Consider the following 25340-nt stretch of genomic DNA (forward strand, 5'->3'; position numbering starts at 1 on the left):
TTGAGGGAGCGTTGCACTGTAAGAATGAGAGATGAAACTGGGGGTTTTCTGAAGAATTTCTGCACAAACTGTTAGAAACCGTCTCAGGGAAAATCATCTGCGTTCTAATCCTCACCAGGGTACTAACCTGATTGCAGTTCGGCGTCATAACCGACTTCAGTGGGCAAATGCTCGATTCAACTGTACTGGGTAGATGGCAGACAGCGTGTATGGCGTCACGTGGGCGAGCGGAATGCTGATGTCAACGTTGTGAACAAAGTGCCCCATGTTGGCGGTGGGGTTATGGTATGGGCAGACATAAGCTACGGACAACGAACGCAATTGCATCTTAGCGATGGCAATTTAAACGCACAGAGATACCGTGACGAGATCCTGAGGCCCATTGTTGTGCCATTCATCCGCCGCCATCAGCTCATGTTTCAGCATGATAATGCACGGCCCCATGTCACAAGTGTCTTTACACAATTCCTGGAAGATGAAAATGTGCCAGTTCTTCCATGGCCTGCATACTCCCCAGACATGTCACCCATTGAGCACGTTTGGAATGCTTTGGATCGACGTGTATGACATCGTGTTCTAGTTCCCGCCAATATCCAGGTACTTCGCATAGCCATTGAAGAGGAGTGGGACAACAATCCACAGGTCACAATCAACAGCCTGATCAACTCTATTTGCATGAGGCAAATGTTGGTCACACCAGACACTGACCGATTTTCTAATCCACACCCCTACCTTTTTTAAGGTATCTGTGACCAACAGATTCATATCTGCATTCCCAGTCATGTGAAATCCATAGATTAGCGACTGATACATTTATTTTTTGTCTGTTCAACCTCTCTTTCGTATCGTCCGAGATTCCTAAAGATTGGAAAGCTGCCTCAGTCATCCCCCTCTTCAAAGGGGGTGACACTAGACCAAAACTGTTACAGACCTATATCCATCCTGCCCTGCCTTTCTAAAGTCTTCGAAAGTCAAGTTAACCAACAAATTACTGATCATTTCGAATCCCACCGTACTTTCTCCTCTGTGCAATCCGGTTTCTGAGCTGTTCACGGATGCACCTCAGCCACACTCAAGGTACTAAACCACAGGGTTCAATTCTCGGGCCGACTCTTTTCTCTCTATAAATCAACGACGTCGCTGTTGCTGCAAGTGATTCCTTGATCCACCTCTACGCAGACGACACCATTCTGTATACATCTGGCCCTTCTTTGGACACTGTGTTAATAACAAACCTCCAAACGAGCTTCAATGCCATACAACACTCCACTTCCGTGGCCTCCAACTGCTCTTAAACGCTAGTAAAACTAAATACATGCTTTTCAACCGATCGCTGCCCGCACCTGCCCGCCCGACTAGCATCACTACTCTGGACGGTTCTGGCTTAGAATATGTGGCCAACTACAATACCTAGGTGTCTGGCTAGACTGTAAACTCTCCTTCCAGACTCACATTAAGCATCTCCTATCCAAAATTAAATCTAGAATCTGCTTCCTATTTCGCAACAAAGCCTCCTTCACTCACGCTGCCAAACATACCCTCGTAAAACTGACTATCCTACAGATCCTCAACTTCGGCGAGGTCTTTTAAAGAATAGCCTCCAACACTCTAATCAGCAAACTGGATGCAGTCTATCACAGTGCCATCTGTTTTGTCACCAAAGCCCCATATACCACCCACCACTGTGACCTGTATGCTCTCGTCGGGTGGCCCTCGCTACATATTCGTCTGGCTCCAGGTCATCTATAAGTCTTTGCTGGTAAAGCTCCACCTTATCTAAGCTCACTGGTCACAATAACAACACCCACCTTTAGCACGCGCTCCAGCAGGTACAGTGGGGAGAACAAGTACTTGATACACAGCCGATTTTGCAGGTTTTCCTACTTACAAAGCATGTAGAGGTCTGTAATTTTTATCATAGGTACACTTCAACTTTGTGAGACGGAATCTAAAACAAAAATCCGGAAAATCACATTGTATAATTTTTAAGTAATTAATTTGCATTTTATTGCATGACATATGTATTTGATCACCTACCAACCAATAAGAATTCCGGCTCTCAACAGACCTGTTAGGTTTTCTTTAAGAAGCCCTTCTGTTCTCCACTCATTACCTATATTAACTGCACCTGTTTCAACTCGTTACCTGTATAAAAGACACTTGTCCACACAATTCCACCACCACTTTTTTTTTAATTGAAAATGGTACATTTCTAGATTTTATTGAAAAAATATAGAAACTAAAATGTTCTACATAATGGCATCATTAGAGATTAAAACATCTTGTTTTGTTAACCACAGATTATAGAAATGTGCCATTTTCACATATGTAGTAGACTGGTACACTATGGTTCCGGAGATAATGAATATGAGGTTGAAAGTGGCGGAATTGTCCTTTAATAAACGGCTACCCAAATGAAAACCCTTCTTACCATATTCTTTCACCTCAAAATCTGCAGTGAAGTTCTTATGTGGGTTATTCTTGAAGTTGGACACCACTTTCCAGTTTCCATTTCTATATTAAGAGAGAATGAGAGCAGAAGAGTTCACAGGCAAAAGTTTTCCTGATAAGTGTGTTACGATGATTGAATAACAAAAACAAACCTGGTGATCTCTGGGATAGGGAAGTGTCCAGATATTATTCCATTGTGTGGTTTGTAATTGTTCTGCTTTAAGGTGATTCCATCAGGATTCTATGAGTAAACAACATACAGTCGGAAATGTACATACACTTAGGTTGGAGTAATTAAAACTGGTTTTTCAACCACTCTACAAATTTCTTGTTAACAAACTATAGGTTTGGCAAGTCGGTTAGGACATCTACTTTGTGCATGACTCAAGTAATTTTTACAGACTATGTTTACAGACTACAGATAATTGAACTTATAATTCAATGTATCACAATTCCAGTAGGTCAGAAGTTTACATACACTAAGTTGACTGTACCTTTAAACAGCTTGGAAAATTCCAGAAAATTATGTAATGTCTTTAGAAGCTTCTGATAGGCAAGTAGACATAATTTGAGTCAATTGGAGGTGTACCTGTGGATGTATTTCAAGGCCTGCCTTCAAACTCAGTGCCTCTTTGCTTGACATCATGAGAAAATCAGCCAAGACCTCAGAAAGAAATTGTAGACCTCCACAAGTCTGGTTCATCCTTGGGAGCAATTTCCAAATGTCTGAAGGTACCACGTTCAAACAATAGTACGCAAGTATAAACACCTTAGGACCATGCAGCCGTCATACAGCTCAGAAAAAAGACACGTTCTGTCACAGAGAGATGAACGTACTTTATTGCAAAAAGTGCAAATCGTTCCCAGAACAACAGCAAAGGACCTTGTGAAGCTGCTGGAGGAAACAGGTACAGACGTTGCTTTGTTATATCCACAGTAAAACGAGTCCTGTATCGACTTAACCTGAAAGGCCGCTCAGCAAGGAAGAAGCCACTGCTCCAAAACCACCATAAAAAAGCCAGACTACGGTTTGCAACTGCACATGGGGACAAAGATCATACTTTTTGGAGAAATGTCCTCTGGTCTGATGAAACAAAAATAGAACTGTTTGGCCATAATGATCATCGTTATGTTAGGAGGAAAAAGGGGGAGGCTTGCAAATCGAAGAATACCATCCCAACCGTGAAGCACGGGGGTGGCAGCATCATGTAGTCGGGGTGCTTTGCTGCAGGAGAGACCGGTGCACTTAGTGGTTAGATTGGTTAGCCTAGTGGTTAGAGTGTTGTACTAGTAACCGAAAGGTTGCAAGATTGAATCCCCGAGCAGACATGGTAAATATCTGTCGTTCTGCCCCTGAACAATGCAGTTAACCCACTGTTCCTAGGCCGTCATTGAAAATAAGAATTTGTTCTTAACTGACTTGCCTAGTTAAGTAAAGGTAAAATATAAATATAAAAAATAAAAAAACGTCACAAAATAGAGGTAGGAAAATCATCATGAGGTAGGAAAATTATGTGGACATATTTTTTTGTTATTTTACTAGGCAAGTCAGTCAAGAACAAATTCTTATTTTTAATGACGGCCGAGGAATAGTGGGTTAACTGCCTTGTTCAGGGGCAGATTGACAGATTTATGTTCCTTGTCAGCTCAGGGATTTGACCCCAAGCATACTTCCAAAGTTGTGGCAAAATGGCTTAAGGACAACAAAGTCAAGGTATTGGAGTGGCCCTGACTTCAAGGTATCACAAAGCCCTGACTTCAATCCTATAGATAATTTGTTGGCAGAACTGAAAAAGCGTGTGTGAGCAAGGAGGCCAATAAACCTGACTCAGTTACACCAGCTCTGTCAGGAGGAATGGGCCAAAATTCACCCAACTTATTGTGGGAAGCTTGTGGAAGGCTACCCAAAACATTTGACCAAAGTTAAAAAATTTAAAGGCAATGCTACCAAATACTAATTGAGTGTACGTAAACTTCTGACCCACTGGGAATGTGATGAAAGAAATAAAAGCTGAAATAATTAATTCTCTCTACAATTATTCGGACATTTCACATTCTTAAAATAAAGTGGTGATCCTAACTGACCTAAGACAGGGAATTTTTACAGGAATTGTGAAAAACGGAGTTTAAATGTATTTGGCTAAGGTGTATGTAAACTTCCGACTTTAACTGTACATGATATGTGAAAGAATACATGGACAGATCACAGATAATGAATCTGTTGCTACTCGAGATTGACAGTAGTAAACATTAGTAATGCCAGAAAATACCTATTTTGTCATCTGGCCATATGCATCAACCATGACTAAGGAAGCATTCTCAATGCAGTTTCATTTTTTATGAGGACAACTTACCATGATTTCCACATTGATGATATCTGATACAGGCTCTAGACCGGAGTTTACGGCAAAGACTCTGTAATGCACTAAGAATGCAGTTTAAGATGTTAGGTTTATATAGTGTAACACCCTTTTATCTGTGGATAAATCAGAGCAACACGATTTTGCCTCTGGGTCACAATCACCCCAATGTTCATCTCCCAGCTAGCTAGATACCTAATTTGCACATGCTGTATATAGATTTTTCTACTGTATTATTGATTGTATGTTTGTTTATTCCATGTGTAACTCTGTGTTGTTGTATGTGTCAAACTGCTTTGCTTTATCTTGGCCAGATCGCAGTTGCAAATGAGAACTTGTTCTCAACTAGCCTACCTGGTTGGTTAAATAAAGATGAAATATTTTTTTTTTAAAGAAGATAAATGTCCATTAATGTTTCATGTGACTTTCGACCTGACCCCAAATTAATCAAACTGAATCACAGGGGTAGACTGGCCGTCTGGCAATTCAGGCAAATGACAGATGGGCCGGTCCATTTTTAGCCCAGTGGGCCTGTCTAACTAGCTTTTTTTATCTGGCTAATATTTGGGGCCCCAAGAAAAAAAACATGGTGGTGGCCTCAAGTTTAAAAAATGGTCAGGTTCGTTGGAAATAATAGGGTCGATTTCTGTTTCCAGTCTGCCCCTGAGCAGAGGTGATTGCTGAGCAATGCTAATTCGAAGGCTTTGGGTTAGTGGGCTCAGCCATACCTTGACTTTCTGGCGTGTAAATGGTTTTGTCCGTTTGTACAAATATGTAGCCGGTTTGAAAGGAGACCAGGACTACTTTTTCAAGAAGGTGACCTGGGAACTCAGCTTGCAGGTACACATACTGGTTCACTGTGTAGTCCTCATCAAAGAAGCCAGGTCGCTCCAAGATCTGACAAGTTTGAGAAAAAAAAAGTTAACAAAAAAAACATCACCCCTCTACACACAGTACCCCATTATGACAAATTGAAAAAATGTTTTTAGACATTTTTGCAAATGTATTGAAAATGAAATGCAGAAATATCTCATTTACACAAGTATTCACAATCTTGAGTCAATACTTTTCAGAAGCACATTTGGCAATGATTACAGCTGTAAGTCTTTCTGGGTAAATCTCTAAGAGCTTTCCACACCTGGATTGTGCGACATTTGCCCATTATAATTTTCAAAATTCTTCAAGGTCTGTCAAATTGGTTGTTGATCATTGCTAGACAAGTATTTTCAAGTAGATTTAAGTCAAAACTGTAACGGCCACTCAGGAACATTCACTGTCTTCCTGGTACTGTACTCAACTCCAGTGTATATTTGGCCTTGTGCTTCAGGTTATTTTCCTGCTGAAAGGTGAATTTGTCTCCCAGTGTCTGGTGGAAAGCAGGCTGAACCATGTTTTCCTTTAGGATTTTGCCTGTGCGTAGCTCCATTCCATTAATTGCTTTAGCCTGAAAAACTCCCCAGTCCTTAATGATTACAAGCATACCCATAACATGATGCAGCCATCACTATAATTGAAAATATGGAGAGTGGTACTCGGTAATGTGTTGTATTGGATTTGCACCAAACACAACACTTTGTATTCAGGACACCTTAGAGGCTGCTGCCCTATATACATAGACTTGAAATCACTGGCCACTTCAATAATGGAACACTAGTCACTTTAATAATATTTACATATTTTTGCTTTACTCATCTCATATGTATAAACTGTATTCTATTCTACTGTATTTTAGTCCATGCCCCTCCGACATTGCACGTCCTAATATCTATATTTCTTTATTATTTTACTTTTAGATTTGTGTGCATGGTGTGTATTGTTGTTATTTTTTTTTTTATTACTGCACTGTTGGAGCTATAAACACAAGCATTTCACTACGCCTGCAATAACATCTGCTAAATATGTGTATGTGACCAATAAAATTACATTTGACTTGATTGCTATGCCACATTTTTTTGCAGTTTTACTTTAGTGCCTTGTTGAAAACAAGATGCATGTTTTGGATTATTTTTTATTTTTTCCAGGCTTTCTTCTTTCACTCTGTCAATTAGGTTAGTATTGTGGATGAACTACAATGTTGTTGATGCATCCTCAGTTTTCTCCTATCACAGCCATTAAACTATTGTTTAAAGTCACCATTGGCCTCCTGGTGAAATCACTGAGTGGTTTCCTTCCTCTTCGGCAACTATGTTACGAAGGACGCCTGTATCTTTTTAGCGACTGGGTGTATTGATAGACCATCCAAAGTGTAAGTAGTAACTTCACCATGCTCAAAGGGACATTCAATGTCTGCTTCTTTTCGAGGCATTGGAAAACCTCATTGGTCTTTGTGGTTGAATCTGTGTTTGAGTGAGTGCATACAATGAATTATGTGAGTAGTTAAGCATGTTTACTCCTGAACTTATATAGGCTTGCCACAACAAAGGAATTGAATACTTATTGACTCAGGACATTTCAGCTTTTCAGTTTTGAATTTGTCAAATAAAAAATAAAAAATACACTTTGACATTATGGGGTATTGTGTGTAGGCCAGTGACAAATCAAAATATTATCAATTTTAATTCACTCTGTAGCACAACAAAATGTGGAAAAGGGCAAGGGGTGTGAATACTTTCTGAAGCCACTGTACATGTCATTTCTGTAAGGAAACATATATAAAGACTTACGGTAACGTCAATAAGTGCCTGGTATTTGTTAACTAAATTCAGGGACACACTTGTAGATGGGAGCTCTTGATCTTTTGCAGGGAAGTTCTTCACCGTGATTTTGACATTGAAATCATCCCCTGAGTAATCTTGAGCTTCAACAAAGACCCTCTCCATGCTACCCACCCGTAGAGGGTTGGGAGCAGACATGACATACCTGCAGTGGTTAAGAGAGGAGAAAGGAAGATTAAAAATATGGAGGGTGGAAGATTGATTTGTACTTGACTAAGGCCGGGATTTAATTCAAGGCACATCATAGCACAGCACACAATAACAGACTTTAAAGGTAATTTACAGTTGAGCTGACATGAGCAGCATTTACCATGAATGTGATCTCAGTGAATGTTGGGGAAAATGCCTTTTAAAGGCATATTGGTGACTGTCTAGTGCACTCAATCCCGGCCTACACCTTTTTGTTATGGAATGACTGACATCTGATCAGTGTGTGTGTACTTGCATCTGTCTGCATATGTGTTTATTGGTCATCTGTCTGCAGAAACATGCTGTGTTTGGAGCTGCATAATAATCCTTTTTAGTTCCCATTTCTCACGCCATTCATAAAGTATAAAAAAATGCTGTAAACTGCAGAGACCATCATTGTGTGTTAGAAATGTATTACCCCTGAACAAGGTTCTAGTAGGCTTATGTACAAATTAGAATTGTGCAATAACAGAGCATAAGATATCTATGTTACACTGAATGGATTTGTTAATTAGTTAAGTTATTGTTATTAAATGTTATATTCCAATGTTATTTAATGTTATTAGTTATATTCCTATTCCAATTTATATATATATATATTTTTATAACTATTGAAAACCTTTTGCTCCTAAATGTAATTTTATTGACTGCTGGGATTTAAAATCTTGCATTATTCAAATAATATTCAGTGCAATTGTACATAATTGTCACACCCTGACCTTAGTATTCTTTGTTTTCTTTATTATTTTGGTTAGGTCAGGGTGTGACATGGGTGATGTATGTGTTTTTGTTCCTGTCTAGGGGTTTTGTATGTCTATGGGTGTTAACAAATCTAGGTGTTATGTATGTCTATGGTTGCCTAGATTGGTTCTTAATTAGAGGCAGCTGTTTATCGTTTTCTCTGATTGGGAACCATATTTAGGCAGCCATATTCCTTGGGTATTTTGTGTGTTATTGTCTATGTAGTAGTTGCTTGTGTCTGCACTTATACACTGCTCAAAAAAATAAAGGGAACACTTAAACAACACAATGTAACTCCAAGTCAATCACAGGTGGCAATTATAGGCAATTAGCAAGACACCCCCAATTATGGAGTGGTTCTGCAGGGGGTGACCACTTCTCAGTTCCTATGCTTCCTGGCTGATGTTTTGGTCACTTTTGAATGCTGGCGGTGCTTTCACTCTAGTGGTAGCATGAGATGGAGTCTACAGCCCACACAAGTGGCTCAGGTAGTGCAGCTCATCCAGGATGGCACATCAATGCGAGCTGTGGCAAGAAGGTTTGCTGTGTCTTTCAGCGTAGTGTCCAGAGCATGGAGGCGCTACCAGGAGACAGGCCAGTACATCAGGAGACGTGGAGGAGGCCGTAGGAGGGCAGCAACCCAGCAGCAGGACCGCTACCTCTGCCTTTGTGCAAGGAGGAGCAGGAGGAGCACTGCCAGAGCCCTGCAAAATGACCTCCAGCAGGCCACAAATGTGCATGTGTCTGCTCAAACGGTCAGAAACAGACTCCATGAGGGTGGTATGAGGGCCCGACATCCACAGGTGGGGGTTGTGCTTACACCAAGATTGGCAAATTCGCCACTGGCGCCCTGTGCCCTTCACAGATGAAAGCAGGTTCACACTGAGCACATGTGACAGACGTGACAGAGTCTGGAGACGCCGTGGAGAACGTTCTGCTGCCTGCAACATCCTCCAGCATGACCAGTTTGGCGGTGGGTCAGTCATGGTGTGGGGTGGCATTTCTTTGGGGGGCCGCACAGCCCTCCAGGTGCTCGCCAGAGGTAGCCTGACTGCCATTAGGTACCGAGATGAGATCCTCAGACCCCTTGAGAGACCATATGCTGGTGCGGTTGGCCCTGGGTGCCTCCTAATGCAAGACAATGCTAGACCTCATGTGGCTGGAGTGTGTCAGCAGTTCCTGCAAGAGGAAGGCATTGATGCTATGGACTGGCCCGCCTGTTCCCCAGACCTGAATCCAATTGAGTACATCTGGGACATCATGTCTCGCTCCATCCACCAACGCACCACAGACTGTCCAGGAGTTGGCGGATGCTTTAGTCCAGGTCTGGGAGGAGATCCCTCAGGAGACCATCCGCCACCTCATCAGGAGCATGCCCAGGCGTTGTAGGGAGGTCATACAGGCACGTGGAGGCCACACACACTACTGAGCCTCATTTTGACTTGTTTTAAGGACATTACATCAAAGTTGGATCAGCCTGTAGTGTGGTTTTCCACTTTAATTTTGAGTGTGACTCCAAATCCAGACCTCCATGGGTTGATAAATTTGATTTCCATTTTCATTTTTGTGTGATTTTGTTGTCAGCACATTCAACTATGTAAAGAAACTATGTAAAGAAAAACGTATTTAATAAGAATATTTCATTCATTCAGATCTAGGATGTGTTATTTTAGTGTTCCTTTTATTTTTTTGAGCAGTGTATTATATATCGTCGCGTTCGGTTTATTGTTTTGTAAGTTTGTTTAGTGTTTCTTTGTCTCCATTAAAGAAGTATGTATTCATCTTACTCTGCGCCTTGGTCTCCTCCATACATCGAACGTGACAGAATAACCCACCATATAAGGACCAAGCAGCGTGAAAAAGAGGAGTGGACATCATGGACTTGGGAGAAAGAGGAGTGGAGGACATCGTGGACCTGGGAGGAGGTAATGGCAGGGGACAAGACCCTGCCATGGAAGCAGGTGGAGAGAGCACAGGAGGAACGGCGACGATATATGAAGACACGACTAGCACGGAAGCCCGAAAGGCAGCCCCAATCATTTTTTGGGGGGAGGCACACGGGGAGATTGGTTGAGTCATGTAGGAGACCTGAGCCAACTCCTCGTGCTTACCGTTGGGAGCGTGTTACTGGTCAGGCACCGTGTGTCTCCAGTGCGCATTTCTAGCCCGGTGCGCTCTATTCCAGCTCCTCGCATTGGCCGGGCTAGAATGGGCATCCAGCCAGGAAGGAGGGTGCCGGCGCAGCGCTCCTGGTCTCCAGTATACCTCCATGGACCAGGATATCCTGCGCCGGCTCTGCGTACTGTGAGTCTACACAGCCCTGTGCGTCCTGTGCCAGCGCCCTGCATTTGCAGGGCAAGTATAACCATTCAGCCAGGACGGGTTGTGTCAGCTCTACACTCCAGACCTCCAGTGCGCCTCCACACCCCAGTACGTCCTGTCCCTGCTCCACGCACTCGCCCCGAGGTGCGTGTCCTCAGCCCGGTACCACCAATGCCGGTACCACATACCAGGCCTCCAGTGCGTCTCCAGGGTCCAGTACTCCCTGCTCCTCGCACTCGCCCTGAGGTGCGTGTCCCCAGCCCGGTACCACCAGTGCGGGCACCATGCACCAGGCCTATAGTGCGCCTCGGCAGTCCAGTACGCCCTGTTCCTCCTCCCCGCACTCGTCATGAGGTGCGTGTCCCCAGCCCGGTACCACCAGTGCCGGCACCACGCACCAGGCCTACAGTGCGCCTCGCCAGTCCAGAGCGTCCGGCGACAGTACCCAGTCCAGAGCGTCCGGCGACAGCACCCAGTCCAGAGCGTCCGGCGACGGGCCGCAGACCGGAACCCCCTACGACGGGCCGCAGACCAGAACCCCCTACGACGGGTCGCAGTCCGGAACCTACCACGATGGGTTGCAGTCCTGAACCTACCACGACGGGTCGCAGTCCGGAACCTACCACGACAGGTCGCAGTCCGGAACCTACCACGACGGGTCGCAGTCCGGAACCTACCACGACGGGTCGCAGTCCGGATCCGCCAGAGTCTCCCTCCAGTCCGAATCCGCCAGAGTCTCCCTCCAGTCCGAATCCGCCAGAGTCTCCCTCCAGTCCGGATCCGCCACTCACTCCAGACTCGTCCATCAGTCCAGTGGCGTCCTCTAGTCCGGGGTCGGCGGTGAGGGTTCCCGCTCCAGAGACATTAAGTAAGTGTGACGAGTCAGAAGTGGAGCGGGGTCCACGTCCCGAGCCAGAACTGCCACCTCGGCGTTATGCCCACCCAGACCCTCTCATAGATGTCATCCTAACTAATTCGCCCTCCAAATACACCTCTGCTGTTTTCAATCAAGATTTCAGCGATCACTGCCTCATTGCCTGCATCTGTAATGGGTCTGCGACCAAACGACCACCCCTCATCACTGTCAAACGCTCCCTGAAACACTTCTGCAAGTAGGCCTTTCTAATTGACCTGGCCGGGGTATCCTGGAATGACATTGACCTCATCCCGTCAGTAGATGATGCCTGGCTATTCTTTAAAAGTGCCTTCCTCACCATCTTAAATAAGCATGCTCCTCTCAAAAAATTTAGAACTAGGAATAGATATAGTCCTTGGTTCACACCAGACCTGTCTGCCCTTGACCAGCATAAAAACATCCTGTGGCGTTCTGCATTAGCATCGAATAGCCCCCGTGATATACAACTTTTCAGGGAAGTTAGGAACAAATATACACATGCAGTTAGAAAAGCTAAGGCAAGCTTTTTCAAACAGAAATTTGCATCCTGTAGTACTAACTCAAAAAAGTTCTGGGACGCTGTAAAGTCCATGGAGAATAAGAGCACCTCCTCCCAGCTGCCCACTGCTCTGAGGCTAGGAAACATTGTCACCACCGATAAATCCACTATAATTGAGAATTTCAATAAGCATTTCTCTACGGCTGGCCATGCTTTCCACATGGCTACCCCTACCCCGGTCAACTGCCCAGCACCCTCCACAGCAACCCGCCAAAGCCCCCACCATTTATCCTTTACCCAAATCCAGATAGCCGATGTTCTGAAAGAGCTGCAAAATCTGGACCCCTACAAATCAGCCGGGCTAGACAATCTGGACCCTCTCTTTCTAAAATGATCTGCCGAAATTGTTGCATAGGGAGAGACAGAGCTGCCGCGGTCATCCCCCTCTTCAAAGGGGGTGACACTCTAGACCCAAACTGCTACAGACCTATATCTATCCTATCCTGTCTTTCTAAGGTCTTCGAAAGCCAAGTTAACAAACAGATTACTGACCATTTCGAATCCCACCATACCTTCTCCGCTATGCAGTCTGGTTTCAGAGCTGGTCATGGGTGCACCTCAGCCACGCTCAAGTTTCTAAACGACATCATAACCGCCATCGATAAGAGACATTACTGTGCAGCCATATTCATCGACCTGGCCAAGGCTTTCGACTCTGTCAATCACAACATTCTTATTGGCAGACTCGACAGCCTTGGTTTCTCAAATGATTGCCTCACCTGGTTTACCAACTACTTCTCTGATAGTGTGTCAAATCGGAGGGCCTGTTCTCTGGACCTCTGACAGTCTCTATGGGTGTGCCACAGGGTTCAATTCTCGGGCCGACTCTCTTTTCTAACATCTATGATGTTGCTCTTGCTGCTGGTGATTCTCTGATCCACCTCTACGCAGACGACACCATTCTGTATACTTCTGGCCCCTCCTTGGACACTGTGTTAACTAACCTCCAGACGAGCTTCAATGCCATACAACTCTCCTTCCGTGGCCTCCAACTGCTCTTAAACGCATGTAAAACTAAATGCATGCTTTTCAATCGATCACTGCCCGCACCTGCTCGCCCGTCCAGCATCACTACTCTGGACGGCTCTGACTTAGAATACGTGGACAACTACAAATACCTGGGTGTCTGGTTAGACTGTAAACTCTTCTTCCAGACTCACATTAAGCATCTCCAATCCCAAATTAAATCTAGAATCGGCTTCCTATATCGCAACAAAGCATCCTTCACTCATGCTGCCAAACATACCCTCGTAAAACTGACCATCCCACCGATCCTCGACTTCGGTGATGTCATCTATAAAATAGCCTCCAACACTCTACTCAACAAACTGGATGCAGTCTATCACAGTGCCATCCGTTTTGTCACCAAAGCCCCATACACTACCCACCATTGCGACCTGTACGCTCTCGTTGGTTGGCCCTCGCTTCATACTCGTCACCAAACCCACTGGCTACAGGTTATCTACAAGTCTCTGCTAGGTAAAGCCCCGCCTTATCTCAGCTCACTGGTCACCATAGCAGCACCCACTCGTAGCACGCGCTCCAGCAGGTATATCTCACTGGTCACCCCCAAAGCCAATTCCTCCTTTGGTCGTCTTTCCTTCCAGTTCTCTGCTGCCCATGACTGGAACGAATTGCAAAAATCTCTGAAGCTAGAGACTCACATCTCCCTCACTAGCTTTAAGCACCAGCTGTCAGAGCAGTTTACAGAGCACTGCACCTGTACTTAGTCTATCTGTAAACAGCCCATCTATCTACCTACCTCATCCCCATACTGGTATTTATTTATTTATTTTGCTCCTTTGCACCCCAGTACCTCTACCTGCACATTCATCTTCTGCCAATCTACCAATCCAGTGTTTAATTGCTGTATTGTAATTACTTCGCCACCATGGCCTATTTATTTCCTTAACTTACCTCATTTGCACTCACTGTATATAGACTTTTTGTTTTATTTTGTTCTACTGTATTATTGACTGTATATTTTGTTTATTCCATGTGTAACTCTGTGTTGTATGTGTCGAATTGCTACGCTTTATCTTGGCCAGGTCGCAGTTGCAAATGAGAAATTGTTCTCAACTAGCCCACCTGGTTAAATAAAGGTGAAATAAATAAATAAATAAAATACGCTTAGGTGTGCGGCCGGGAGTGTGCGGCCGCACCTTCTGGGGGTGCCGGCCCTGACCTTAGTATTCTTTGTTCTCTTTATTATTTTGGTTAGGTCAGGGTGTGACATGGGTGATGTATGTGTTTTTGGACCTGTCTAGGGGTTTTGTATGTCTATGGGTGTTAACAAATCTAGGTGTTATGTATGTCTATGGTTGACTAGATTGGTTCTCAATTAGAGGCAGCTGTTTATCGTTGTCTTTGATTGGGAACCATATTTAGGCACTTGTGTATATCGTGGGTTATTGCCTATGTATTAGTTACTTGTGTCTGCACTTATATTATATAGCATCACGTTCGGTTTATTGTTTTGTAAGTGTGTCTTCATCTTCATTAAAGAAGTATGTATTTATCTTACGCTGCGCCTTGGTCTCCTCCATACATCGAACGTGACAATAATGGATTGTATGGAAAAGAAACAACAAAGAAAGAACAAAGTAAATTCATGTGCAGGTGAATTAAAAAGTCACTTTACAATAAAACTCCTCATACTGTGGATATTAATAGTGACATGTGCAACACCATTCCCCCCGTCCCACATATTTTATGTAAATAATTAAAATTAGACGTAGCTTTTAATTATTACTTACTAAATAATTTCCAAATAAAACGTATTAAATGGAGTTTAAATGTAAACTGTACCCATGTATTTCCCTTTATAGTTTATTCGCCTAAGCATGACCTGCAATTTTTTTCCAAAGGTAGCTTTTTTGTTGTCAACAATTAGACATTTTTCTTAGGAGGGGCTAGTTACCCCCTAGTATTCTAAATGTCAGTTGGCTTTTCATAGCCGAGCATTCAGAGGTGGAGACAGCAGAGGTCGAGACGGTGGCTAAAGTAAGCTGATGTTTGTTGAGGTTGTTTAAAGAGAATCAAACCACAGATTACAAATGGTAAACAATAAATTGTATGGCGCTAGCCACGTATCATCCACAGTGTAAAAATCATCGTCTAAAAAAAAAAAAAAATCACGACAGTTGTGTTGGAAACTATACATTTCGGTACAATTTTAGAAATGCAGACAGATAATTTGTTTGTTTGACATGTCATCTTTTTGTGTCTGTAAAATTAATTATGCGAGAAATTGCTGTGGAAAGTCCTTTATGCACAAATATTGATATAATAACCATCATATCGAGCTACATTTGTGAGTCACGCGGTGAAATGGTGTGTGGTCCTCCCACTACGATCTGGTAAACCATTCGGTTTATTAGGCTACAGATTCAATTATGAAGATATGATAAACTTCACAGGGTGGTTAAAAGTGCACAGTGATCTTGATGCTTCTTTCCAATAAATATTGAGGGTCTTATTCTGGTGATATGATGATCGATGCTTGACTGCCGTTTGACAAATACAAATATTCTCTCTCGCTCTTATCCATAATAATCTCATCAACTAGACTAGCCTACCCGCACTGTATCTGCGAGCGGTTGGCTAGAGCGCATTTGCCAAAACCAGGGTAGGCACATTTGCTATTTAACGCAAATTGAAAATGCGATAGAAACACATTGAACCTCTGTGTGTAATGCACTACGTCATTATTGTTGTTATTATTATCGTAATTGTAATGCACTACGTCATTACACGCAGATATTTATCCACAACTAGTCAATTTTATCCGCAACAAATCCGCAATGTCGCCAATTGGATGGAAACCTAGCTATTACTACTACCATTTTTAGAAGTACTACTTATCAATGTTTCTATGATACGTTTACCATGACAATTCTTGGAATGATGGCTGATGTATTGCTTTTACAATTGTGGGACCAAATGTACCACGTTAAACTATCTTATTTATGATGTACTCACAGCACTTCACCATTGGAGAGCATAGGGAGAGACAGAGCCACAGCCGCCAGCAACATCAGTTCCACCCGCATCATGTGAGTCTGATTCAAATCCAAATTAAATTGCTTCACCCAGGCTCAAGCTTTTATCGTTGCATTTTCCTGACCGTAACTGTTCTTGACCCTCCACATTGGGACGGGTGCCAGACAGACAACACGCTCACCCTCCCTCCCTCTATTTGTTCTTAGCAGAATTGGGAATTCCCAGGACAGCGAGATACAAGACTCCCCTTAAATCCTACTTCTGCCACCTAATTAATGAGACTCATCTTAACTGTGTGTAATTCTATATTTATAGCTGTTAAGTCTATACCTATGCATGTCAGTGCTTAAGATGGCATGTGGGTATCTTAAAAAAACGAGACCTTGGGAAACCTGTGGCTAGATAAATTAAATGAATGTGTGAAGGAGTTCAACTGAGAGACTCTAATGAAAAACAATAGGCTAAGTAGGTTTCTGATAGATGCAACATTTCTGTTTCTACTTAACTTTGACCAAATAGATGTTTGAGCCATTATTCTTGCCCACCAATAACTGGTACATTTTTTATGATTTAGCTGATGTGTGTGTGGGTTACTGATTGATAATTTCAACGACATTTCCTGGCAGTTTTTCTCTCTCTCTGCAAACAGTGTTTGTTATGGACAAGTGGCAATGCCCCCAATCTTTTTCAGATAACCCTACCCAATACAATCTATCGGCATATCTATTTATTGCCATCGAAATGTTAGCTGTTAAGATTAGATCAAACAATAAAATTAAGGGATTAGAAATCCGTGGTTTAAAAACTAAGGTGTCATTGTGCGCTGATGATTCATGTTTTCTTTTAAAACCATAATTAGAGTCTCTCCACGACCTCATAGAGGATCTAGATACTTTTGCTATTCTCTCTGGATTAAAACCAAATTATGATAAGTGTACTTACTATATTATGTATTGGATCACTAAAAAATGCAAATTTACATTACCATGTAGTTTACCAAAAAATGGTCTGATGGAGAAGTGGACATACTCTGTATACAAATCCCAAAAGGAAGAAATTCTCACTCCAATAAATTTTAATAGAAAGTTAGCAAAAATAGATAAGATCTTGCTACCATGGAAAGGAAAATACCTGTCTATTTGTGGTAAAATCACCCTGATTAACTCTTTAGTCATATCACAGTTTAGCTATTTGCTTATGGTTTTGCCTACACCTAGTGACCTGCTTTTTAAATTATATGAACATAAAATATTCAATTTTATTTGGAACGGCAAGCCAGATAAAATTAAAAGGGCCTATTTATATAACGAATATGAATTCGGAGGGCAGAAATTATTATTATTATTATTAAATATTAAAGCATTAGACTACTCACTAAAGGCATCAGTCATAAACAAGTTATACTTAAATCCAAACTGGTTCTCTAGTAAATTGGTACGAATGTCTCATCCTATATTCAAGAAGGGCCTTTAACCCTTTATTCAGATTACAACGGCCCACTTTCAATTGTTTGAAAAGGAAATAATCTCCAAAATATCTTTATTTTTTAAACAAACCTTAGAAAGTCGGTTGCAATTTCAGTTTAATCCACCTGAAAAGACAGAACAAATAATACAACAAATATTGTGGTTCAATTCAAATATACTTATTGATTAAAAAAACAGTGTTTTTCGAAGAAATGTTTAAAAAATGTATAATTTTTGTGAATGATATCATAAATAGGACTGGTGGAGTTATGTCCCACATGCAGCTAACACAGACATATGGAAATGTCTGCTCTACCCAAAATTACAACCAGTTAATTGCAGCATTACCACAAGAATGGAAGAGGCAAGTAGAAGGGGAAAAAAGTAAGGAACTTGTATGTCGGCCCTGTATTAAAGAACATAAATGGTTAAAGAAAAGTGTGATAAATAAAAACATATACCAATTTCATTTAAGGACCAACAAACTGACAGCTGTGCCACCTGTGTAGAAATATTTTACGCAAAAGTGGTTAAATTGATAGATACTGTGACAACCCCCTGCCCCTAAACTCAAAAAGTGCAGAATAATTCCTGGCTGGAGTGGTGATGGGGCACATAACTCATGCAACTTAATATCATGTGCTCTGATATTGCTCAAATTTGGAATAAAAGTTGTCAGTCGTATGCACTACTTACACAAATAGCATTAAGATATCTTATTTTATCTTGGACATACCTGGAAACACAGAGATACAATAGGCATAAACATCTACAATTCATATTTATAATGAATGTAAGTTTTACGTTTTGGAAGCTGATAAATAGAACACTTTACAAGTCAAATTTGCTGTATGGTCCTGTCTGACGAAAATACAAACAGTTACACATGTTTTTGATGTTGTGGCTATTGTAATCTAATCGGCTCTAAGGAAAACAAGTGGGCTCACACGCTAAAAACGGTCTTTTTTTTCAGTCAATGGTTCATCTGTGGATTTCATTTGTTCAGCCCACACTCTTGCAATTACGTTAGAGCCCTCCACGCAAAAGAAACTCCAATATGGCTGCCACAATACCATTCAATTACCGTTTAATCACCTGTTTTATGAGAGACATTCCGAATGGTCTAATGTTATTATGATCTGGACTCAATACTGTTTTTGTGCAATTCAATTATTTTGGGAATCCAATATACCTGCCATAATTACACTCAAACATATTTTTCTGGATATAGAAAAGGCAGCAGACTGCTTGTCATGGCAACACCAAGTATTCCAAGTCATGAGCCTCTGAGGTTCAATGAGCCAACTCAAAGTCTCCAACAAAAGGAAAGTGAAAGTTGACTTGGTGACATTATACACTGTAAACCCTTATTCTTTACTAGCACAAATATATTGAGTAGACGGAATTTAAATATTCCCAAACGTTTCACACACTCAAACACTTTAAGTGGTACTGACACAAAACCTGATGAGAAGTCATGTGAACTTTACATGTGTAAGTTGACCTAAACAATTACACACTTTTAAGTACTTGTAACATATTATTTTTATGGTGACAGTAGCTTAGTTGTATAAGTGCATGTAACAAAATGTACGTAGCTTGTACATTAATTTGCTTGTAGATGCAACTTAAAAGTAATTGTAACATAACAAAACCTGATTATTAAGTATTATATATTTTTCTTTTGATACATGTGATACTTAGTTGGCATTTCTAACATTGTAATTTTGTGTTCAAATCAGGTAAACATATTGTGTTTACAATTACATTTTAATTGTCAACCTTGAATTACATATTTTTGTTCAGCTGACTTCGCAATAAAAGTATTATTACCTTGCTAAATTTAAGTACTTATGTAGCACTCAAATATTAAAGTAGGCTACTTTGTTGATTTATAAGTGTCATGTCAGGTGAACATAAAACTTGCAATGGGTGTGTACAAAACAATTCCAGTATTACATTACTTTCAATAAAAAAAGCATGTTGAAATTAGAGCAACTTTGTGTTAACTTCAATTTAAAATATTGTGTGTCTTCAACTTACAACTTATTTATCTAATATGACTTACAGGTTTTCGTCCAGCTGACTTTGCAATAAAAAATAGCCTAATTTAAGTAATATTTTTTTTACTTGGAAATTCACAGAATTTTCTTTACCATGGTGAAATTCCCAGCCTAGATATGTCATGCCATGCAGTGGCTAGAGGATCATTAGCTAACGTTACTTGCTTCCTGCTAAGAATTTTCAGGGTTTGGCTGCAGGGTCGCGATTACTTCCATTGTACTAGATCATTTACGATTACGTTGCCACTGCTAGCAAACGACAACGCGCGGGACTGGAGACGTTTTTGTTCTAATGGTACGTAGAAAGCTAACTTTCTGTACTGCATGTTTGCATGTTTGATATATGCAAATGTGATATGCGAGGTTCAGGGTAGCTGGATACCGCTAACCTGCTGCCCAACAGTAAAGGTATCTAGCTAGTTAAAGAAAAGTGCATGTGTTTTGTGTAACCTATACTTTATGTATGCCGTTCTGTTAGATGGAATTTAAGGTTTAGTTAGTGCCCACCTCCATGTGGTGGCACCATACTTTTTGTTGTGTGTGGCCACCAACATCACTCAAAACAACTTCACATTCACATATTATGGATATGCTTAATTCGAGCAGATGCATATTAATTCCGTTACTACTTATTAAATTACAGGCTTGACATCAGTCTTCTTAACATAATTGTTATGTTCTCTCTGGTTTTGCAGAAATGGGTATGGCATCATCTCCCTTCAAACTCAGTGACCTTGTAGGAAGGTGGAATTGAAAGGATGATACTATCAGAACGTCCAGCCTCAATTGACCAACTTATCATTTTACTGAGACAGCAATTTGACATTACTTACATCCTTGACATTCCATTTCAAAAGTCAGTCTGATTCACTGTTTTGTAAGCTGACCCGCATTGATGATCTGCCAAACAGGGGCACAATTAATCTTTTGATATTGGAGGATGCCATGACTAGCTCTGGTGTGTCATTGAGTAATCAACACTTATCAACTTCACAGCATCCAAGACAACCGAGTGACAATCTTTTCACATGATCTTGAATTGTTACTGAGAGAGGGAAATCAAGGGTATTACCAATTTGGAAGACAACTGGTGTTGTCCAGAAATCAAAGACAGATTTTGGATGGCGTGTGCCACGCTGGTATAAAGGATTTGGAGACAGGTGCAGGAATACACAATAGGGGTTTTTAATACACGCAAAACACGTATACAAAACACTAGGCTGTACCCAAACAAAAGAGCGAGGGTAAACCTCGTTGAATGACACGATACTGTCAGAAGGTGAGTGTAGCTGGTGCATGAAGTCAGGCGCAGGATAGCAAAATGAGTGAGCAATGTACTTTCCTCAAAAAGGCACAAGATAAACAAATACACTTGACCAATAACCAATAGCAAACATTACGCAGGGGTGAACACAGTACCCGTAGAAGAGCCATCATTAACCAAACTGAACATAGAAATAATCACGCCCACAAACATGGGGGAAACAGAGGGTAAATTTCCGCAGCATCAATGGGTCTAACATGTCCACCTCCAGCACCCAGCATCTCTCCTCCAGACCGTACCCCTCCCACTCCACAAGGTACTGAAGGCCCCTCGCCCGACGCCTCAAATCCAGTATGGATCGACCTGCAGACGCCGGGGCCCCCTCGATGTCCAGAGGGGCGGAGGAACCTCCCGCCCCTCAGACTCCTGGAGTGGACCAGCCACCACCGGCCTGAGGAGAGACACATGGAACGAGGGGTTTATTCGATAATCGGGGCGAAGCTGTAACCTGTAACATACGTCGTTCAGTCTCCTCAGGACTTTGAATGGCCCCACAAACCGTGGGCCCAGCTTCCGGCAGGGCAGGAGGAGGGGCAGGTTTCGGGTCGAGAGCCAGACCCGGTCCCCTGGTGCGAACATCGGGGCCTCACTGAGGTGGCGATCTGCGCAGGTTTTTTGGCGCCTCACGAGGTTAGTGGAGGAGTGGCGGAACGAGTTCTGGGCCATCTCTGCCCAGGGTACGAACGCCTCCCATTCCCCCGGCCGGTCCTGGCAATAGGACCGCAGAAACCTACCCTAATCCTGGTTCACTCTCTACACCTGCCCGTTACTCTCAGGGTGAAAACCCGAGGTAAGGCTGCCCGAGACCCCCAGACGTTCCTTGAACGCCCTCCAGACCCTTGACGTGAACTGGGGACCTCGATCAGATACTATGTCCTCAGGCACCCCGTAGTGCCGGAAGAAGTGTGTAAACAGGGCCTCCGCAGTCTGTAGGGCCGTAGGGAGACCGGGCAAAGGGAGGAGACGAAAGGACTTAGAAAACCGATCCACAACGACCCGGATCGTGGTGTTACCCTGTGATGGAGGACGATCCGTTAGGAAATCCACCGACAGGTGCAACCACGGCCATTGTGGAACGGATAAGGGTTGTAAACTTCCCTCTGGGCAAGTGCCTAGGGGCCTTGCACTGGGCACACACCAAGCAGGAGGAGACATAAACCCTCACATCCTTAGCTAAAGAGGACCACCAGTACGTCTCACAAAGACAGCGCGCTGTCCGACCGATGCCCGGATGACCAGAGGAGGGTGACGTATGGGTCCAATAGATCAAACGGTCGTGGAAAGCAGATGGAACATACAGACGCCAAGCTGGACATTGGAGGGGAGTGGGCTCTGTATGTAACGCCCGCTCAATGTCCGCGTCCAGCTCCCACACTACCGGTGCCACCAGGCAAGAGGCCGGGAGTATGGGAGTGGGATCCATGGGCCGCTCCTCTGTGTCATACATCCAGGAAGGTGCTTCTGCCTTCGCATTCTGGGAACCTGGTTTGTAGGATAGGGTGAAAACATGGCCCACCTTGCCTGGCGAGGATTCAGTCTCCTCGCTGCCCGGATGTATTCCAGATTGCAGTGGTCAATCCAGATGAGAAAAGGGTGTTTAGCCCCCTCAAGCCAATGTCTCCACGTCTTCAAAGCCTTGACGACAGCCAACAACTCCCGGTCCCCCACGTCATAGTTTCGCTCCGCCGGGCTGAGCTTCTTCGAAAAGAAGGCACAGGTGCGGAGCTTTGGTGGCATACCCGAGCGCTGAGAGAGCACCGCTCCTATCCCAGCTTCGGACGCGTCCACCTCCACTATGAACGCCAAAGAGGGATCCGGATGAGCCAGCATGGGAGCCGAGGTAAACAGAGCCCTCAGCTGACCAAAAGCCCTGTCCGCCTCAGTGGACCACTGCAAACACACCGTTCCCCCCTTCAGCAGTGAGGGAGCCGCTACCTGACCGGTAGTAGTTGGCAAACCCTAGAAACCGCTGCACTTCCTTTACCGTGGTGGGAGTCGGCCAATTACGCACGGCTGTAATATGGTCACTCTCCATCTCCACCCCTGAAGTGGAAATGTGATACCCTAGGAAGGAGACAGACTGTTGGAAAAACAGGCATTTCTCATTCTTGAAGTACAGGTCATGCTCCAATAGTCGACCAAGTACCCTGCGCACCAGGGACACATGCTCGGCACGTGTAGCGGAGTATATCAGAATGTCATCGTGCAGGTCCCTGAAAGTCTCGTTTACAAAGGCCTGGAAGACTGATGGCGCATTCATCAACCCGTACGGCATGACGAGGTACACATAGTGCCCTGAGGTGATACTAAATGCCATCTTCCACTCGTCCCCCTCCCGGATATGCACCAGGTTGTAAGCGCTCCTGAGATCCAATTTTGTGAAGAAGCTTGCCCCGTGTATTGACTCAATCGCACTGGCTATGAGAGGTGGGGGGTAACTGTACCTTACCGTGATCTGGTTGATACCTCGATAGTCAATACACGGGCGCAGACCTCCATCCTTCTTCTTCACAAAAAATAAACTTGAGGAGGCAGGTGAAGTGGAGGGCCAAATGTACCCCTGCTCCAGGGATTCGGAGACATATCTTTCCATAGCCGCCGTCTCCTCTTGTGACAGGGAATACACGTGACTCCTGGGAAGTGCTGCGTCTACCAGGAGATTTATTGCACAATCCCCCGTCGATGGGGTAGTAATTGAGTCAGCACCACGGGAAACGCAGGAGAATCAATAAGGAAAAAACTGATTTTCTCCTTGTGATCCTCCCGCGTCACCATGCCCAGTGGAGCGTTGGCCTCCCCAATTAGCCCTGACCCCAATGGTCGACTGTCTAGGGCAATTAACAATGGTGTGTGTAGTCAGTAAATCAGTAGTGTAAGTGAGTGGTTGCATGCATAAATGTGATAATGAGGGGTGTTGAAAGGTGCCAACGCAAACAAACAAAAATACAACAACCAAAATCTATCAGTGAATGCATGGAGAGAGTCTCCTCAATGAATGGGGAAGAGGTGCATTTATCCTGGGACACATTTATCCTGGGACACATTTATCCTGGGACACCCCCCCATAAAAACAAGGGAACAACAAGGACCCCGGAATACCATACCAGTCACACAAACAAATTGACCCAGCCTCTGCGTCCCAAATTGATGAGGGGGTTACGTTTTCACACTTCCACTTGCCCCAGCCAACCTCGTCCTCCCCAGACCTCAGCAACCTCTCCGAACAGGAAGCAACCTTTTAAGAGGAAAGAAGAAAACGAGACCAGAAGGGAACAGACAGGAGCGACAGAACAGGACAATACCAAACACAATATAACAGTGGTCATTCACGTGGACATTCAGGAATAGGGCGCACGAGAGAGCGCGTCAGCAACGACATTATCAGAACCCTGGATGTGCCGCACATCGAGATGGAATGCTTGTAAAAAATAACCACCATCTCATTATCCTCTGATTAGGAAACATCATGCACCTCAAAAAGGTGAGGTTACGGTCAGTGTAGATTACAATAGGTACTAATCTCGACCAGACAGACCTCGAAGTGTTGTAGCGCCCATATGAGTGCTAGCGCTTCTTTTTCAATGACCGAGTAGTTCAACTGATTAAACTTTTTGGAAAATAAACTAACAGGCCTCTCAACACCAGACACATCTGCTTGCAGAAAAACTGCACCTGCCCCCACATGACTAGCATCCACCTGCAAAGTAAATTACAAATCCACGCGAGGAGAAGCCAGCACCAGAGTTGAGGTAAGCAACATCTTTGCAACTTCAAAAGCCTGTTGACAACGAGAGGACCATACGTAAACAGCCTTAACTTTCAGCAAAACTGTCAAGGGAGCGACCACAGTAGAGAAGTTCCAACAAAATCTACGGTAATAACCAATCATTCCCAGGAAACGCATCAGTTCCTTTTTAGTAGTTGGTGGTGGAAAAGCATCAATAGTTACCACCTTAGCCTGAACAGGACGCACTTCACCCTGCCCAACCACCTTTCCAAGGTATGTAACGGTCGCCTGAGCAAACTCACATTCAGCCAGATTGATCGTGAGGCGACCCGCAGCTAGGCGGTCGAACAAGGCTTGAATACGGGACAGATGTTCCTCCCAAGTATCTGCATATATCACTACATCGTCCAGATAAACAGCGCACCTGGCCCGACCAGGAGTACACAGTACAGTACACAGACACAGTAGTGACACTCTTGACCAAAGTCAGCTTTACCACGGGAGTCAGGCTCAACCCTAGTTGAATA

The 25340-nt window shown here is 43.4% G+C and overlaps 1 protein-coding gene across 2 annotated transcripts in view; it reads right to left on the reverse strand.

The window, feature by feature from the left end:
* Positions 1 to 17115, reverse strand: part of c3-3 (complement component C3-3) — a 58213-nt gene extending 41098 nt beyond the window's left edge. For both annotated transcript variants that reach the window (XR_016487760.1, XM_021568201.3), the window contains exons 1-6: positions 16213 to 17115; positions 7475 to 7670; positions 5540 to 5708; positions 4806 to 4876; positions 2604 to 2692; positions 2432 to 2514 (exon numbers count right to left, since the gene is read on the reverse strand). Coding sequence is in view for 1 of the 2 variants with exons in the window: in XM_021568201.3 (XP_021423876.3) it covers positions 2432 to 2514; positions 2604 to 2692; positions 4806 to 4876; positions 5540 to 5708; positions 7475 to 7670; positions 16213 to 16286 (682 nt within the window). In the remaining variant the exon portion in view is untranslated. The remainder of the gene's footprint in view (positions 1 to 2431; positions 2515 to 2603; positions 2693 to 4805; positions 4877 to 5539; positions 5709 to 7474; positions 7671 to 16212) is intronic.
* Positions 17116 to 25340: the final 8225 nt, after the last annotated feature.

Source organism: Oncorhynchus mykiss, chromosome 17 (genome assembly GCF_057628025.1).
Source record: "Oncorhynchus mykiss isolate SJ-2025 chromosome 17, ASM5762802v1, whole genome shotgun sequence".
Taxonomy (NCBI): Eukaryota; Metazoa; Chordata; class Actinopteri; order Salmoniformes; family Salmonidae; genus Oncorhynchus; species Oncorhynchus mykiss.